This window comes from Rhinopithecus roxellana, chromosome 10, assembly GCF_007565055.1.
Source record: "Rhinopithecus roxellana isolate Shanxi Qingling chromosome 10, ASM756505v1, whole genome shotgun sequence".
NCBI lineage: Eukaryota > Metazoa > Chordata > Mammalia > Primates > Cercopithecidae > Rhinopithecus > Rhinopithecus roxellana.
Genome location: NC_044558.1, coordinates 103,268,564 through 103,286,363, shown reverse-complemented (window position 1 = coordinate 103,286,363; position 17,800 = coordinate 103,268,564). Strand labels below are relative to the sequence as shown.

Below are 17,800 nucleotides of genomic sequence, written 5' to 3'. Positions count from 1 at the left end.
AGGCTGATGGCCATGGCCCTGGAAGCCCCAGAGGGAGGGATGTGGCCAGGGGGGAGGGTGACGAGCACCTTTTCTCTTTTTTTGAGATGGAGTCTCACTGTCGCCCAGGCTGGAGTGCAGTGGTGCGATCTCAGCTCACTGCAACCTCCACCTCTGGGTTCAAGCAATCTTCCTGCCTCAGTCTCCCGAGTAGCTGGGATTACAGGTGTGTGCCACCAAGTCTGGCTAATTTTTGTACTTTTAGTAGAGATGGGATTTCGCCACGTTGGCCAGGCTGGTCTTGAACTCCTGACTTCAAGCGATCTGCCCACCTCAGCCTCCCAAAGTGTTGGGATTACAGGTGTGAGCTGCCATGACTGCTGAGCATCACTACTGATGTCTTCCAGCAGGGACTGTGGGGACACCTGCCCTGGGGTGGGCAGGCGCCTGAGGGCCCAGGGAGTAGTGTCCAAGTGTGAGGGGTGGGGAGGCTGGGCAGGGCTGGGAGGTGGGCCCTGGTCCCAGCTGCAGCCTGATGTGTGTCTGGTCTTTTGCAGTACTGCAACGGTGGGGACCTGGCCGACTACCTGCACAGTGAGTGCACACCTGTGCCAGTTGGGCTGCCAGCCGGCCCCCAGAGCCACCCTGGCCCAGCCTGGGAGGCAGCCTGGCTCGAGTGGGTCCCTGGCTGATCGTGAGATTGGCTCTTTCTTGTCCCCTTGGGACTCCTGAGGGGATGCAGGGGGCTGAGCTACTCCCAGCTGTTAGGAGTCGGTCCATCCGCCCGCCTCCCCCTTGCTTGAGGAGACAGCTGTGACCAAAGTAGCCCGAGGCCTCTGGTCGAATGAGGCCACGGGAGCCGCACAAACAAGGGGTGCAGGGCTGTTGTCTTCATAGTGTGGCTGGAAGGTGGCTCTTGGCCCACCCAAAGTTGAGCCGTGTGGCGGATGGGAGGAGGATGTGCTGCACAGGGCCGGGCAAGGCAGAGGGAAGGACAGCAGGTGGGCGCCCGTCTGTTCCCAGGCTCCCTGGGTGGGGGTCCGGGCCACAGTGCCGGCGGGCTGGGGGCGGGTGGGGCGCCGGCGGCCTGTCGGGTGTGTGTCCAGAGGGTCTGGAGGTGGCACTGGGATGGTTCCGGGGACTTGCGCCTGAGCACCCGGGAGCCGGCAGGGCTGCTCGAACGCCGGCTCAGCCTCGCGTCGCCCTCACGGCGCTGGGCCGGGAGTGCCGGGCTGGCAGATGGGCAGGACTCGCTGGCCCCCTCGCCTCGTCCCCCGCGGGGAGGACCCCACCGTCCAAGCCTGGGAGACAGACGCTGAGGCCGGGCGGAGTGGAGCCTGGTTGCGGGTCCGGCTGCGCGCAGCTGGCCGCCGTCCGCATGCCGGGAAGAGGGGCGGGAGCGGGCCCCGGGCGGAACCGCGGCGGCACGGAGGCTGGGCGGCGGCCTCCCGTCTCGGGAGCAGCTGCAGCCCGGGGCTGAGTGGTGGGGCCGGCGCGCCGGGCTCTGCGCGGGAGCTTCAGGTGCGCCCTGGTCTCAGCGGGCCGCGGTGGCTCCTGCTCCTGACCCGGGGTTTCCTCCCGGCCCGCGGCCATGCCTGGCTCTCTCCGTCGTGTGGTGGGACCGGCCTGGCTGCGCGGGGCTCACCCCTGGGGGAGCAGACACGGCCCCCAGCCCTGAGCCGCCTCTGCCCGCAGCCATGCGCACGCTGAGCGAGGACACCATCAGGCTCTTCCTGCAGCAGATCGCGGGCGCCATGCGGCTTCTGCACAGCAAGGGCATCATCCACCGCGACCTGAAGCCGCAGAACATCCTGCTGTCCAACCCCGCCGGCCGCCGCGCCAACCCCAACAGCATCCGCGTCAAGATCGGTCAGCCCGCGGGCGGGCAGGCAGGCCCGGCGGGGAGGGGCTCCGGGGCAGGCGCCCGTCCTGATGCTTCTCTCCCGCAGCTGACTTCGGCTTCGCGCGGTACCTCCAGAGCAACATGATGGCGGCCACACTGTGCGGCTCCCCCATGTACATGGTGTGTCTGCCTTGAACGGGCTGTGCCGGGGGCGGGGCGGCGCCTTGCTGGACTTGCTGTTTGGCTGGGGTGTGGCGGGCTCTGCTCCGGTTGGCTGTGGCCCGGAAGGGTCTGCTCTGATTGGCTGGGGTGCGGTGGGCTCTGCTCCGGTTGGCTGTGGCCCGGAAGGCTCTGCTCTGATTGGCTGGAGTGTGGTGGGCTCTGCTCCGGTTGGCTGTGGCCCGGAAGGCTCTGATCTGATTGGCTGGGGTGTGGCGGGCTCTGCTCAGGTTGGCTGTGGCCTGGTGGGTTCTGTTCTGTTTGGCTGTGGCCTGGCAGGCTCTGCTCTGATTGGCTGGGGTGTGGTGGGCTCTGCTCCGGTTGGCTGTGGCCTGGTGGGCTCTGCTCCGGTTGGCTGTGGCCTGGCAGGCTCTGCTCTGATTGGCTGGGGTGTGGTGGGCTCTGCTCTGGTTGGCTGTGGTCTGGTGGGCTCTGCTCCGGTTGGCTGTGGCCTGGTGGGCTCTGCTCCGGTTGGCTGTGGCCTGGCGGGCTCTGCTCTGATTGGCTGGGGCGTGGTGGGCTCTGCTCCGGTTGGCTGTGGCCTGGTGGGTTCTGTTCTGGTTGGCTGTGGCCTGGTGGGCTCTGCTCTGGTTGGCTGTGGCCTGGTGGGCTCTGCTCTGGTTGGCTGTGGCCTGGTGGGCTCTGCTCTGGTTGGCTGTGGCCTGGTGGGCTCCTTCTGTGGTCGGCGTTTGGGGTCCTCCCACTGACCCAGCTTCTGGTCCTGCAGGCCCCCGAGGTCATCATGTCCCAGCACTACGACGGGAAGGCGGACCTGTGGAGCATCGGCACCATCGTCTACCAGTGCCTGACGGGGAAGGCGCCCTTCCAGGTACCTCGGCTTGGCCCTGGTCCCCCCGCCGCCCCTTCCGCGCAAGTGTCCGCCAGCTGCGGTCAGACGCCCCCTGCCAGGCCTGCCCGCGCCCCACGGGTTCCCCTCGGGTCCTGGCTAGGCGGGGCGGGCGTCCAGGGGTCCAGTGGGGACAGGGCCTCGGCCTCCCCCGGGGGGCGGCGCCGCCGGCGGTGACTGGGAGCTGCCCCCCGCGAGGCCTCCCTCGCCTGTCTGGTCGCCTGTCTGGTCGCCTGTTTGGTCACCTGCCTGATCAGAGGTGAGGGCAGCGCCGGGGCCGAGTGGGTGAGGGCGGGGAGGCCGCGTTCTGGGGGGTGGACACCCCGAGAGACCGTCGGCGGCCCCTCCCCGCCCCCATGCTCGCACCTCCAGCAGCAACAGCGGCGCCAGCGCCCGGTGTCCCCCGGGCTTTGCAGCGTCTGGGGCAGGGACCGACTGGCGGCAACGCGCCAAGACCCCATGGGCTGGTCCCGCTCGGCCGCAGCCCTGGCAGTCAGGCTGTCCCCGTCCCCGCAGGCCAGCAGCCCCCAGGACCTGCGCCTGTTCTACGAGAAGAACAAGACGTTGGTCCCCATGTAAGCGCCCTCCTGCCTTCCCTTCCCCCGCGGGCTCCGGCCCCGCAGGCCCCGCTCACAGCAGCCTCTTCTCACCCCAGCATCCCCCGGGAGACCTCGGCCCCGCTGCGGCAGCTGCTCCTGGCTCTGCTCCAGCGCAACCACAAGGAGCGCATGGACTTCGGTGAGCGCCCACCGGGGTGCAGCCGGAGCCCCCCACCCTCCCTCCTTGCATTTGCTGATGTGAGCAGAGCCCACCCGCTTCGCACCCAGCCCCACGTGCACACTGCCCTTTCCACAAGCCAAGCACAGGCAGGGCCTCCACCTCCGCCTGGGCAGGTGCCCACCCTGCCACCGGAGCTCAGGCCCTGGGGAGGCGGGTCCCTCCTGAGGCCTCACTCCTCCTTCCTCCTGCAGATGAGTTTTTCCATCACCCTTTCCTCGATGCCAGCCCCTCCGTCAGGAAGTGTGAGTTTCTGTGGGTCCTGGGGCTCCGGATGGGCCCTACACCCCATCCTCCTGGGGTCTGGTTAGGCACTGAGTGTGGGGTAGAGGGAGCAGGTCTTGAGCTGCGGCCAGCTCCCAGGGAGGGCAGAACACCCGGCCCTTCACTCTGCTGCAGCGGGGACCCCAAGGCCAGGGTTCGCGTGATGCAGCAGGCTTGGGATGGGGATGGGGTGTTGGAGGGGCTGGTGCTGCCCTGTGACTGTCATGGGGTGGTCCAGGAGGGAGCCTCCCTCCCTGCTGGTCAGGTTGTAGCGGGAAGTGGAGGGGATATGGTTGAGCTTGTCCAGTCCGTGGGTTGGCTCAAGGGTGAGGAGACAGGAGGATGGTCCAGACTGACGTATGCATGTTTCCCTCAGCCCCACCTGTGCCTGTGCCCTTGTACCCAAGTTCGGGGTCCGGCAGCAGCTCCAGCAGCAGCTCCACCTCCCACCTGGCCTCCCCTCCGGTGAGTTGCCGCCCCAGGGGCCTGACAGCTTCTCGCCCCACTCAGCAGTCAGGGGCTCCAGCCCTGGGCCCCCGCGGGGAAGTGCTGTGACTTCTGTTGTCTTTGTGAGTCACGAAAGACATGGATGAGTTCATTCTGTCAGATGGTGAAGCCCCACAAACAGGCGACGGCCCCTCCCAACACCCACAGCCCTCAGGTCCCAGAGGCCAACAGGGCGGCTGTTTGGTCTGGTCCTGTCTTTGGTTTTGTCCTGACGCAGACAGAAGTAGCGTATGGCCTTGGCCCACTGGCACCTGCACCCCTGGCCTCCTTTGTGGTGTCTTCCACTGGACTCAGCATGGGGAGGGTTGCAGGGTCCCCACATGATGGTGGCACTCCCTGTGTGACATGGGAGAGGTCTGCAGAGCACCTGAGTCGGCCATGAACCCCCAGTGCCTTTGTCCATCTGATCTGGAACCTGGCTCTTGGGCATGGTGTAGTAGCTGGTGGTAGAGTTTTGTGTGTGGGCTCTCCTGGCCTGGCCCCCTGCTCTGTGACCAGGGACCGGTCCTCTGACTTTGGTTGTCTGCCTGTATCATGGCCAGAAGCTCAGATGTGGTGAGGGGAGCGTGGCAGCACCGCGCTGTAGGGAGGTGTGGCCCTCTGCACAGCTGCCCTGGGGCACTTGGGGCTTTAGCCACCATAGCATGGATGGTGTGCGCTGGGCCTTAGCATGGTGCTGGCCTCAGAGCAGGGTCCACTGGGGGTGGCAGCCTCTTCACTGGACACGCCCCCCACGGCACCTCGCTCTCTTGGCTATGCAAATGGAAAAGTGAGGTGCAGAGGGCAGGTGGTGAACAACTCCCCAAAACAGGGCCTCCCAGAGCTTCTGGGAGCTGAGGGCTTCAACCCACCCAGGCTGCAGGGTGGGAGTGGCTCATCGGGGGGCCTGTCCCTGCGAGGTCAAGGCTGGCCTTTGAGTGGAGTCCTGTGGAAGTACAGAGGAGAGCAGAGCACAGGAAGAAATATGCCCCCAGGCCTTCTCAGCCCCAGCGCCCCTGATCTTTATTGGGGCTCTGGGCCATCCCAGAGGAGGGGGATTTGCTCTCCTGAGTGTCTGTCCCTGAGACCTCTTCACCAGTCCCTCCACTGACTCTCAGTCCCTGGGCGAGATGCAGCAGCTGCAGAAGACCCTGACCTCCCCGGCTGACGCCGCTGGCTTCCTGCACAGCTCCCGGGACTCTGGCGGCAGCAAGGACTCCTCCTGTGACACAGACGACTTCGTCATGGTCCCCGCGCAGTTTCCAGGTCAGGGAGAATGCTGGGCTCGGAGGTGATGCCTCGGGTGCAGTGGGGACAGTGTACTGCATGTACTGGATGCACTGTGTGTGGCCCATCTCCACTTACGGGCAGTCAGGGTAGGCTCCTGGGAGCCACCGGCATCAGCTCTGCTTGGCTGGGGAGGCTGTGTCTCTTACAACCACTCTGGGAATCAGAGCCGGGTCCTCCTAGTAGTCAGTAGGAGATTGGAGGCTGTAGGCCTGGTCCCCCCAGACACTGCTGCTCTTCCAGATGGGGGGGGGCGCCGCTCACCTCCTGCTCCTCCCACATGCCGCTGTGTACCCCTACCTTGTTTCTCAGCAGCTCTTGTTGCCGCCACACCCTGCAGGTGGGTTTATTCCTTGGCTTTTGGGGAACCCCTGCTCCATGGTGGCCAGGGGCTGCCCACCACATGTTTGTTGAAAGAAAGTGCCTAAACTTTTGGAGCAGGCCTAGGGGTCTGTGGTTCCTCCGAAGGCCCTGCACTCTGTCCCTGGCTGTCCCAAAGCTCCTGGAGGTCTGGGTTGGCACTGGTCCCCGTGTCTGCCAGGGACACAATGACTCATGCAGAGCCCTCCGCATCTCCCGTCAGCATGGCTCCTGCGGGGGTGGGGAGGCCTGAGCCAAGCCCCAGACAGACCCGGGGAGGGCCTTGGTCCTTTGCCAGCTGTCAGGGCAACAGGAAGACAGACACCAGGGACCGGGCAGAGCCTCCTTGGGGGCGGGAGCCTGGGTATTCCTGGACGGGGTTGGGCCCAGACTTAGGGCTGTGGATGCCGGACCTCCTCCGCCCATCCTGGAGTTGGCTGAAGGCTGTAGGGCAGGACCCCAGGGGTCTCTGGGGCTGAGGACACTGGAGACAGGAAGCACACGATCCACGTGGGGATAAGGGGGGCAGGCAGCGCTCTGGTCTCCCGGAACTAGCCTGGGGCTGGCAGGGAGGAGGCAGTCTGGACCGTACCGCCCAGGCTCTGCACCCCGCAAGGCCACTGTACAAGCTGAGGCCCCTGCAAGGTGGAGTGTTGGGGGGATCCAGCAGAGAGCCTCAGTGGGGTGAGGGGTGGCCCTGGGCAGGCAGCAAGGACTCCAGGCCCAGCTTTTTCTCACCCTGCAGGTGACCTGGTGGCTGAGGCGCCCAGTGCCAAACCCCCGCCAGACAGCCTGATGTGCAGTGGGTGAGCCCCCATCCCTTGCCTCTGTAATTTAGGGGAGAGGAACTGTGGCCTTGGAAGTGGCCCGTGTTATCCCTGCCTGGAGTCATCAGCCCATTAGGGAGGGCTGAGACTGCCACGTCCACTGCAGACAGGGGCTGGTGGGGCACAGGGCTGGCTGAGTTCTGTGCCGCGTGTGACTTGAAAATGCCCTCGACCGCCGGGCGCAGTGGCTCATGCCTGTAACCCTAGCACTTTGGGAGGCTGAGGCAGGCGGATCACAAGGTCAGGAGGTCGACACCACCCTGGCTAACAGTGAAACCCCGTGTCTACCAAAAATACAAAAAAGCTCAGCCGGGCGTGGTGGTGGGTGCCTGTAGTCCCAACTACTCAGGAGGCTGAGGTAGGAGAATGGTGTGAATCCTGGAGGCAGAGCTTGCAGTGAGCCGATATGGTGCCACTGCACTCCAGCCTGGGCAACAAAGCGAGACTCTGTCTCAAAAAAAAGAAAAAAAAGAAAAAGAAAATGTTGTTGGCCCGTGGTGGCTCACACCTGTAGTCCCAGCACTTTGGGAGGCCGAGGCGGGTGGATCATGAGGTCAGGAGATCGAGACCATCCTGGCCAACGTGGTAAAACCCAGTCTCTACTTAAAAAAAAAAAAAAGTGCAAAAAATTAGCTGGACTTGGTGGCACGTGCCTGTAGTCCCAGCTACTCTGGAGGCTGAGGCAGGACAATCGCTTGAACTCGGGAGGCGGAGGTTACATTGAGCCAAGATTGTGCCACTGCACTCCAGCCTGGGCAACAGAGCAAGGCTCTGTCTCGAAAAAAAAAAAAAATGCCCTTGGTCTCCCTTCTGCCCCACAGGAGCTCACTGGTGGCCTCTGCGGGCCTGGAGAGCCACGGCCGGACCCCATCTCCATCCCCACCCTGCAGCAGCTCCCCCAGTCCCTCAGGGTAAGCAGGGCCCAGGCTGGGTGGATGGGGCTGTGAACAGTCCCCCAGCTGGAGGCTGGGCTTCCTGTGTGTCGCAGCCAGACCCGGCCTGCTGTGTCTAGAGGCCCCTGCCTTCTCCCAGGCCTCGCAGGACTGCAGGGTCTGCTGGGTTGTCCTGTAGAGGGGACTCTAGTGGGAGGGGTATTGACAGGAGTAGGTGAATGAGGAAACCAACTAGGGATGCCAGGGCCAGCACAGTCCTGTTGTAAGCTCTGAGCCTGTAGGGCCGGGAACGGCCAGGGCCCCAGCCAGGGTGGCCTCCCACTGGCTGGGTGCAGACTGGGAATCCAGGTGGGGTGCGGGTGCCACAGTGCTGGTGTGTGTAGAGGCACAGAAGCCGGCTCTTTTCAGACCTGGCATGGGGCCCAGGGTAGCTTCTGTCCTAGCTAGGAAGTCTGGGCCTAGGCTTTCTTCTGGTGCCCCAGCTCTATGACCGCAGCCTCTTGTGACCCCAGTGTCTGTCATGACGCTGACCTCTCTCCGCCACAGCCGGGCTGGCCCGTTCTCCAGCAGCAGGTGCGGCGCCTCCGTCCCCATCCCAGTCCCCACACAGGTGCAGAACTACCAGCGCATCGAGCGAAACCTGCAGTCACCCACCCAGTTCCAAACACCTCGGTGAGTGCAGAGCTCCCAGGTAGCCAGGCATGGCGAGGGGCATGTGTAGCAGGAGCCCTTCCACGGCTTCCATAGAGGGACAGGATCGTCATCCATGTGCAGTTGTCTAGACTGTGGACTGTGTAACTCAGTGCCACCATTCACTTTGTTGATGTCTTGGGTTTCTAGAGTTATTTTGATAGTTTTCTGATCAGTAAAATCTCTTGTGTTTATAAAATCAGTATTGACTTTGGCCAGTTTTAATAGACAGAAGTAAATGTTGGGAGGAAAGGGTACCTTTCTTTGAACTCACAGAAGGCTGTGTGGGCCAGTGGGTGTCTGGCAGGGCATGGAGACTTTAGGGTGAGGATGCCTTGGGTTGGTGCCCTGGGCAGGAATGCTAAGGGGCCAGCTGCTCCCACACACCCACTGTGTGGCCAGTTACCTGGACAGAGTGCAGCAGACGGGGAGCCATCTGTCAGCACTGTAGCCACTTGGCGTGGCATGGGGTCCTGGGCTGCTGAGGCCTCCCCTCCTAATACCTGCCTTGTCCCCAGGTCCTCTGCCGTCCGCAGGTCAGGCAGCACCAGCCCCCTGGGCTTTGCAAGGGCCAGCCCTTCGCCCCCTGCCCACGCTGAGCATGGAGGCGTCCTGGCCAGGAAGATGTCTCTGGGTGGGGGCCGGCCCTACACGCCATCCCCGCAAGGTGCGCCTGCAGGCTGGGGCCTGGGAAGGGCGTCTCTAGGCGGTGGGTGAGGAGGCTGTCTCTGTCCCAGCTTGACCCTAGCAGATCTCTCCTTTCTCCAAGTTGGAACCATCCCTGAGCGGCCAGGCTGGAGCGGGACGCCCTCCCCACAGGGAGCGGAGATGCGGGGTGGCAGGTCCCCTCGTCCAGGTAGGTACAGTCCGGAGGTGGGAGGGGGTGCGAGGCTGACCTCCCTCACTCATGTAGTCATCCTGGTCTAAAACCCTTGCTTTTAACAAGTGAAAAGGAGTGGGAGGGAAGCTCATGGAACAGAAGCCAACTGCCTCTCCAGCTCCTGGCTGTGTGAGCTGGGGCAGATTTCTTATCCCCTCTGTGCCGGTCTTCTGTGCTGTCTGGGGGTCAGGTTTTACAGTGGGTTTAACCTGGGAGGCAGAGCTTGCAGTGAGCCGAAATTGCACCACTGCACTCCAGCCTGAGCAATAGGGCGAGACTACGTCTCAAAAAAAAAGAGTGGGGCCTCACCGTCTACCCCAAGGGGCCTCCGTGTGGCAGCAGTGGGGCCTAGGGCTGGGCCGCTGGACCGGAAGGTCGTGACGAGGCCTGTCCTCCTCTCTAGGCTCCTCTGTGCCCGAGCACTCTACCCGCACTTCCGGGCTGGGCTGCCGCCTGCACAGTGCCCCCAACCTGTCTGACCTGCACGTCGTCCGCCCCAAGCTGCCCAAACCCCCCACGGACCCCCTGGGAGCCGTGTTCAGCCCCCCACAGGCCAGCCCTCCCCAGCCGTCCCACGGGCTGCAGTCCTGCCGGAACCTGCGGGGCTCACCCAAGCTGCCCGACTTCCTGCAGCGAAACCCCCTGCCCCCCATTCTGGGCTCCCCCACCAAGGTAATGGGCACTGCCATGTGTCCAGGGGCACAGAGCCCTGGGGAAGATGGGTGGGAGTGACCAGGCCAGAACAAAGACTGAGGAAGGCAGCTCTGTACCTTCTGACTCCCGCCTGGGCTCATGCTCAGTCCATACCTTGCCAGTTCCTGCCAACTTGGCCACCTCCCACAGGCACTGGGCCCCAGGACTGCAGACCTGCAGGGCGGTCTTCACCCCATCTCTGTCCTCCTAGGCTGTACCCTCCTTCGACTTCCCAAAGACCCCCAGCTCCCAGAACCTGCTGGCCCTCCTAGCCCGGCAGGGCGTGGTGATGACGCCCCCTCGAAACCGGACACTGCCCGACCTCTCGGAGGTGGGACCCTTCCATGGTCAGCCACTGGGCCCTGGGCTGCGGCCAGGCGAGGACCCCAAGGGTCCCTTTGGCCGGTGAGTTGGAGGGATGAGGCCTTGGATGGGCTTCTGAGGGGGCTGCCCCTTTCCCCTGCATTCTGCTGCTGTGTACTTCTTGGGGGTAGAACAGGAAAAGCCTGGCCTTGCCCTTCTGTGGGTGCCCAGTGTGGCTGGGTGCCAGAGAGCCTGGCCCACCCATGGCTGGCCCTAGACCCCCAGCAGGTCCCCGTCCTGAGCCTCACCATGCCCACCTGTAAGCTGGGGTGACAGGAGTGTCTGCCTCTCGAGGTGGGCCAGGGGACCGTGCATTACGTGTGTCTGGCCTGCAGAGGGGCCCCTCAAGGTCCAGTTAGGGTGGAGTGGGCCGGGCCCCCAGCACAGCCCTGTCCCCTCCCGCAGGTCTTTCAGCACCAGCCGCCTCACTGACCTGCTCCTTAAGGCTGCGTTTGGGACACAAGCCCCGGAGCCGGGCAGCACGGAGAGCCTGCAGGAGAAGCCCATGGAGATTGGTGGGTGGGGCTCAGAGGCTGTGGGATGGGGGCGGCGGGCAGCCAGGATGCTCCTGAGCCCTTCCTTGCTCTCCCAGCACCCTCAGCTGGCTGTGGAGGGAGCCTGCACCCAGGAGCCCGTGCTGGGGGCGCCAGCAGCCCCTCCCGGGTAGTCTTCACCGTGGGCTCTCCCCCGAGCGGGAGCACGCCGCCCCAGGGCCCCCGCACCAGGATATTCTCAGGTGAGGCTGGCTAGGCTGAGGCCCTGCCCCTTTTGGGGTGGTGGCAGCGCCCTAGAGGAGGGGGGGCATCCTTTAACTCGGGTCGCTGGACTACGGCCCCCCAGAGCCCGGGGGTGCCTGAGGAAGCAGCTCAGGCCCCTGAGAAACCCACGCTCTGTCTCCCAATCTGCAAAATGGACGTGGTTCTGGTACCCGCCCCGCAGGCTGCCCCTGCCACTCAACCTGTGAGTGACAGGTACTCGTTCCCATTTATCCCCAAAACGTGAGCTGAGCAGGGACGGTGTCTGGATTGTGGCCTCCTTGCCCAGCTGCCGTGGGCTGTGCTGTGTTGGTCAGGAGTCGCCCTGATGAGCACGGGCCACGCAGACAGGCGTGCCCCTTGGTTCCCCAGCCAGTGGCGTGTGGGAATGCTCTGGGCCTGGGGCCTGGCAGGGTCCCCACTGTGGGTTCTCCCTGGGGAGGGGCGGGCTTGTGGGCATCTGGTCCTGGCCAGGGGCTGCCATCACTGGGGTCACCTGCCAGCCCCATAGTGAGGGTGGGGGACTGCCTTGCCCTTTGAGGTCCTTTTGGCCCTCGGGCCCACCCCGTGTTGCACAGTAGCACCCCAGGCCACCCACCTACCCCATCTCAGATAGTGGTAGCTGCCCTTCTCCCAGGCGGATCTGGGCTGGGGGCCGGGATACCCAGAGGGTCCCTTGATGGGTACCGCAGCCCTTGGTCTGAGCTGGGGAGCTGGGGACCTGGGGGTCGTGGTGAGTGGCAAGAGGTTGAGTAGGGGCTCTAGGGACCTGCTCTGTTTCTCCTGTTAGAGTTTTGGGAGGTAACAGGGTGTAAACTAAGGCAGAGGCACATTGGGCCCTGGAGGTGTGGGAGCCTGTGGGGGATGGGGGCCACGGTGTCTGCTTGTCCTGGCATGCCCCTCACCGCCCTTTCCCTGCAGTGGGCTCCACTGGCTCTGCTGGCTCTTCTGCCCGCCACCTGGGGCCTGGGGCCTGCAGCGAGGCCCCAGCCCCCGAGCTCCCTGCTCCAGGGCACAGCTGCAGCTTTGCTGACCCCATTGCTGCCAACCTGGAGGGGGCTGTGACCTTCGAGGCCCCCGACCTCCCTGAGGAGACCCTCATGGAGGTGAGGGCTGGAGTGAGCAAAGGTTTCCATTCTGGCTGGAGCGGGTGTGGGCTGTCGGGTGGGGCACATCCCAGCTGCCCGGGCTACAGCAAGGGAGGGGACCCTGCCCTGCCTCCCCAAGGCGTCATCAGTGAGTCTCAAGGGAGATAAGCCTCTTCCCAGCCCGGGTAGCATGTGCCACCCTGACGACCGCTTCCTGCAGCAAGAGCACACCGAGATCCTGCGTGGCCTGCGCTTCACGCTGCTGTTCGTGCAGCACGTCTTGGAGATCGCAGCCCTGAAGGGCAGCGCCAGCGAGGCGGCCGGGGGCCCTGAGTACCAGCTGCAGGAGAGTGTGGTGGCCGACCAGATCAGCCTGCTGAGCCGAGAATGGGGGTGGGTGCTACCAGGGCTGGGGCGGGGTGGGGCGGGTGGTGGCCTGGGGGCCAGGACCAACCTGCCTCCTTTGATCTGCCTGCCACCCCCAGCTTTGCGGAGCAGCTGGTCCTGTACCTGAAGGTGGCCGAGCTGCTGTCCTCCGGCCTGCAAACTGCCATCGACCAGATCCGGGCCGGCAAGCTCTGCCTGTCGTCCACCGTGAAGCAGGGTGAGGGCTGTGACCGCTCAGCCCACATGCCGGGTTGGGGAGGAAGCCCGCCTTGCAACTGTCCGGGTGACAGGGTGACAGGGAGGCTGCCTGAGCAGGCCCCTGTGCAAAGGTGCAAAGGCCTTGGGGCCTGGCCCAGTGTGCAGAGCACAGAGGTGGTGGGGTCGAATGGCACCCAGGACAAGGTGCTGAGCCTGGCCGCACACCGAAGGCCACAGGGAGCCAGGGCTGTGGCAGGGAGGGAGGGATGTGCTCACTCAGTGCACAGGGCAGATCATGACCACTTCAGCCCTGCCCCGTGTCTGCCGCACCCTGAGCTGACCACCCTCGTCCTCTGCAGTGGTACGCAGGCTGAATGAGCTGTACAAGGCCAGCGTGGTGTCCTGCCAGGGCCTGAGCCTGCGGCTGCAGCGCTTCTTCCTGGACAAGCAGCGGCTCCTGGACCGCATCCACAGCATCACTGCCGAGAGGCTGATCTTCAGCCATGCTGTGCAGATGGTACGGGACAGACAGACACCAGTGGGGCAGGGGCCAGGAACTTCCAGGCTGGCTGTCTCCACTGGGAGGGGACCTTGATGCCCACAGCTTGGTGAGACTTTGGGGGGTGTCACTTCTGGAGGTCTTGAAATGACAGCATGATGCCCCCCAGCCTCCTGCAGGCACTTACAGCTTGGCCGGGTGCATCCTTGATTGCATGGGTGCCGTGGCCCATGTACATCCTGCCATGCCTCGTCCCGAGACTCAGTTTCCCCAATTGTGAAATGAGAGACTTGGTCTTCAGGCCTCGTAGTCAGGTGTCAGCCTCCAGAAGCAGCACCTGGTCCCAGACAACCTGCCTAGAAGTATGGTGCACTCAGCTGGTACCGCGGGCACAGGCTCCCTGCTTGGGCTCTGAAGAGCTTCCTCTGCCTCTGAGGTGGGGCCCCCCCTTTTCTTTCTTTTCTTTTTTTTTAAGAGAGGGTCTTGCACTGTTGCCCAGGCTGAAGTGTAGTGTAGCCGCTCACTCCTGGGCTCAAGTGATCATCTTGCCTCAGCCTCCCAAAATGCTGGGATTACAGGCAAAAACTCAGGAGTGCCTGAGTCTCCTTTTTTAAGAAAATGTATGCATGCAGTAAAAATCCAGTCTGAACAAACATGGGAAAAGTCAGCCTCCCTCTTGCTCCTGCTTCCCACCCAGGCAGGCCAGGCAGCAACAGTAATGACACTGACTGAGTGGCGGGCACTCTGTTGTCCTGGGGTGGGGCTGACAGTGCTGGCCAGGGTCACCTGGTTCCAGGCAGCGTCTCCCCTTGGCCCTGTGACCATCCCTTCTGCACCGCAGGCTGTGCCAGCACTCACCCCCCGATGTCACTGCCCTGAGGGCCTGTCTGCCACCCCTGGGCCACTGCCGTGGGTGCAGGGCAGCCCTCGCTGGGAGGGAGTGGGGTTAGCTGGCCTTGTCCAGCCTCTGCCCTCGCCCCCAGGTGCAGTCGGCCGCCCTGGATGAGATGTTCCAGCACCGTGAGGGCTGCGTCCCGCGCTACCACAAGGCCCTGCTGCTCCTGGAGGGGCTGCAGCACATGCTCTCAGACCAGGCCGACATTGAGAACGTCGCCAAGTGTGAGTGCCAGGCTGGGCTGGGGGCTGAGGGCTCTGGGCGTCTCCCTCACGCTCCCCCCTCTCTCTCCACAGGCAAGCTGTGCATTGAGCGGAGACTCTCGGCGCTGCTGACTGGCATCTGTGCCTGACCTTTTTTGGTCTGGCTGGGCCCTGGTACTGCCGAGCCCTGCAGGTTGGGTTCTGTGTTGGTTGGACTCCTCGGGACAAGCCCATGGCACTGATCGCTGGTGCTGAGCCCTGCCCTGGGCCCCACGGACAGTCAGCCTGCCGGCCTCCCTGCAGGTCATGGGGCAGAACCAGCACACCTGGAGCCACACAGCTTGGGGGTGTCTCCCATCTTGTACAGGTGGGGATCACAGAACTTCTGCCCTTCTGGCTGCCTGGCACAGCAGGTGTGGGTGCCACCACCCTCTAGCCCCGGGGCAGCCCTGGAGGACAGGCAAGGGCCTGAGACCGCTGCCGACTCAAAGCCAAAGCGAGCTCCTGCTTAGGGCAGGTCAGCAGTCACTGTGCCCAGGAAGAGCCTGCGGCCTCGGCGTCCCCCACTCTCCAGGAGCCTCTCCCTCCGAGATACCCACCCAGCTTTGTCAATCACCCAAGCACTTTACGCAGATAGAGACAGAATCTGGACCTCACCAGGGACTGCTGGGCGGTGATTCCTGGCAGTGGCCTGGTGTTTGTACATACACATAAGCGGACACATGCCAGGGCCCCCAAGCCTGAGCACCGGACCATAGAGCTGCCCAGGTCTGGACCTCAAGGGGAGAACTGGCTCCGGGGTGAGTGGGGCCCTGCGCCAGAGGCAGAGGCAGTTCTTTGTTCAAGCGTTCCTCTAGGGACCGGCAGCAGAGGCACAGTGTTCTCTAAGCCCTGGATACGTCTTGTAATCTTTCACACTTTATTCCTAAAATGTGTCTTATTTTTATGCAGCTAATTTTTTCTTTAAAGGAGAAAACTTGTAGGTGTTTAAGAATTGGTTTTGGGAGGGCGAGGACTGGGCCAGGTTAGAGGCAGATGGCGCAGGGGCGTATGGCAGGCAGGTGAGGCTGCTCTGTGCACACCTGTGTCGGTGGCTGCAGCAGGACAGGTGTGTGCCCAGCACCCTCCCCACCTGGGCCTGGGGGCGGATGAGGGGAATACTTCATGCAAAGAAAAAAGTAACATATGCAAAAGCTCCCTGTCCAGCTTTGACAGCCAGCTGTGGTGTCAGCCCCTCGGCAGGGTAGGCCTGGTGACAGCCCTGTCCCTCCCTGCCTCGGCCTTGCCCAGGGCCACTGAGGGTGTCCGCAGAGAGGCCTGCCTTCCGGATTCCAGGCGGGCATGTGCTGCAAACCCTGCCTGGGCCTCCCTTGGTCTGCCCAGCCTGGATCAGTAGATACTTGAACGAGTCCCCAGTCTGCGGGAGGCAGCGGTGGGGCCATGGACCCACGCGGGGGTCCAGGGTCACACGCCACATAACAGACAAAAATACACACGTGTGTGTTTTTCTTTGCAATACTTGAAATATTGCCACTGTGCTTGGACTTAGAAGAAGAATATCCCCGTGATTTCTTCCTCATCACCTTGATGGCTTTATCCTCACCTCGTGGGGCGTGTTAGTATTTATTGCTTCATGGCCGACTGGAGTCTTGAGTCCCGGGAAGCTGGCACTACAGGGATCTTGCCTGGCGTCCTGGTCCTCTTGCTTCCGTCGCGGCCGCGTGTGCATGTGTCCAAGCAGGTCCTGGGCGCCTCAACTGCCGCCCCTGGTTGAATGTTCTCTTGATAGTGCCGGACCCTTTGTCTACTTTAAAGCAAATTTTGTGTGATTTCCTGCCCTTTGCGTTATATTGTGTAATATCAATTTAAGGAAATAAACCTTTGGAATTGTTGGGCTGGTGTCACCTCTTGCCTTTGCTGGCTTGTCGCTGTTCTCAAGGTTGTGTCATTTTCTTTCTTAGCCAAGGCGCAGGAGCCCCAGGGCTCCCTCCATTGGTGCCCACAATGGCTGGACACAGCCGTAGGAGCAGAGCCCCAGGGCAGAAGCTGGATATGTGAGGGACAGTGCAGACTCCTGTGCTGCAGGAAGCCTCTCCCGCCAAGCTGGAGGTCCTGCACAGGGTGAACAGACTCCAGAGGGCAGGGCACCCACCTTGGGATAGCTTTGGGCACCTGCTTTGACTCCTCTGGGGATCCACCTAGGAGGGGCCACGTGGAGCCCTGTGTGAATTTCCAAGAAGCCTACTGTTCACTGCAGCCTCTGAGCAGCTGGGCCTCCAAGGCCTCGCCTTGTGGTTTTGGTTTGCATTTCCCCAAGGGGTCCTGACGTTGAGCATCACAGGTACTTGGCGGCCATTTGTGTGTCTTTGGAGGAACATCTAAATCCTTTGCCCTTTTTTTTTTTTTTTAATTTGAGACGCGTAACTCTTGCTCAGGCTGGAGTGCAGTGGCACAATCTTGGCTCACTGCAACCTCCGCCTCCCAGGTTCAAGAGATTCTCCTGCCTCAGCTTCCCAAGTAGCTGGGACTACAGGCATGCACCACTGCGCCCGGCTGATTTTTTGTATTTTTAGTAGAGACGAGGTTTCACATGTTGGCCAGGATGGTCTCGAACTCCTGTAGGGTTTGCATTTTTTAAACTGTATATTGTTTTCATTAGATAAAAATAACTTGCTAAAAACTGCTAACCGCAGTAAGAAGTGAAAGTTCATTGAGAGGTTGGTGTTCTCGAGGAAGGGGAAGGCGGAGACCTTGATTTCTGAGTCCCAAGACGGGCTGCTTCCAAACAGCCTCCTCAAACAGGAACAGCTGCGCTCAGCACCGGGTGAGGTGTGGTGGGGCAGCTGCCAGGCCGTGGGCGCTGTGGTCCTCCTGGTACGTCTGTGACGTAAAGAAATGCCCAGTCACTGCCAACATGGAATTTAATATTTTTTAGAGCAGTTTATAGTTGTAGGAAAATGGAGTAGGATGTACAGAGTCATCTGCCCTCTCTCCCGTCAGTAACACGTCAGGTTCGTGCAGTGCCTTTGTCTCTGCTGTTGAACCCAATGTTCAGATTTTAGATTTTCAAAAATCATGGACACTTCTAATACAACAGGTTCTGTGTTACCCCCCAAAGTCCGCAGTTCACATCATGGGGTCACTTGATGTACACTGGGTGTTGCAAAGGTGTCATGCCACACATCACCCTAAGGTCCTCTGGGTTCCACCTGTTCCCCTCTCCCAGCCTAGCTCCACTCGCCCCTGATCTTCCTGTCCTCATAGTTGTTTTTTTTTTTTTTTTTTTGAGACGGAGTCTCACTCTGTCGCCCAGGCTGGAGTGCAGTGGCCGGATCTCAGCTCACTGCAAGCTCCGCCTCCCGGGTTC

The 17,800-nt window shown here is 62.5% G+C and overlaps 1 protein-coding gene across 2 annotated transcripts in view; it reads left to right on the top strand.

Annotated features, from left to right (window-relative positions):
* ULK1 (unc-51 like autophagy activating kinase 1) overlaps positions 1-16,337 on the top strand; it is a 28,758-nt gene extending 12,421 nt beyond the window's left edge. Inside the window, exons 5-28 of one of the 2 annotated variants that reach the window (XM_030939900.1) lie at positions 537-573; positions 1,675-1,848; positions 1,929-2,002; positions 2,769-2,870; positions 3,405-3,463; positions 3,544-3,626; positions 3,860-3,910; positions 4,306-4,394; positions 5,534-5,681; positions 6,808-6,868; positions 7,711-7,800; positions 8,329-8,454; positions 8,991-9,139; positions 9,224-9,328; positions 9,756-10,024; positions 10,257-10,450; positions 10,814-10,923; positions 11,001-11,144; positions 12,085-12,269; positions 12,472-12,644; positions 12,737-12,855; positions 13,196-13,353; positions 14,319-14,454; positions 14,527-16,337. In XM_030939900.1, the coding sequence (XP_030795760.1) occupies positions 537-573; positions 1,675-1,848; positions 1,929-2,002; positions 2,769-2,870; positions 3,405-3,463; positions 3,544-3,626; positions 3,860-3,910; positions 4,306-4,394; positions 5,534-5,681; positions 6,808-6,868; positions 7,711-7,800; positions 8,329-8,454; positions 8,991-9,139; positions 9,224-9,328; positions 9,756-10,024; positions 10,257-10,450; positions 10,814-10,923; positions 11,001-11,144; positions 12,085-12,269; positions 12,472-12,644; positions 12,737-12,855; positions 13,196-13,353; positions 14,319-14,454; positions 14,527-14,582 (2,892 nt within the window). In that variant the 3' untranslated portion in view covers positions 14,583-16,337. The remainder of the gene's footprint in view (positions 1-536; positions 574-1,674; positions 1,849-1,928; positions 2,003-2,768; positions 2,871-3,404; positions 3,464-3,543; positions 3,627-3,859; positions 3,911-4,305; positions 4,395-5,533; positions 5,682-6,807; positions 6,869-7,710; positions 7,801-8,328; positions 8,455-8,990; positions 9,140-9,223; positions 9,329-9,755; positions 10,025-10,256; positions 10,451-10,813; positions 10,924-11,000; positions 11,145-12,084; positions 12,270-12,471; positions 12,645-12,736; positions 12,856-13,195; positions 13,354-14,318; positions 14,455-14,526) is intronic. The other variant, XM_030939901.1, reaches the window with a different exon arrangement.
* Positions 16,338-17,800: the final 1,463 nt, after the last annotated feature.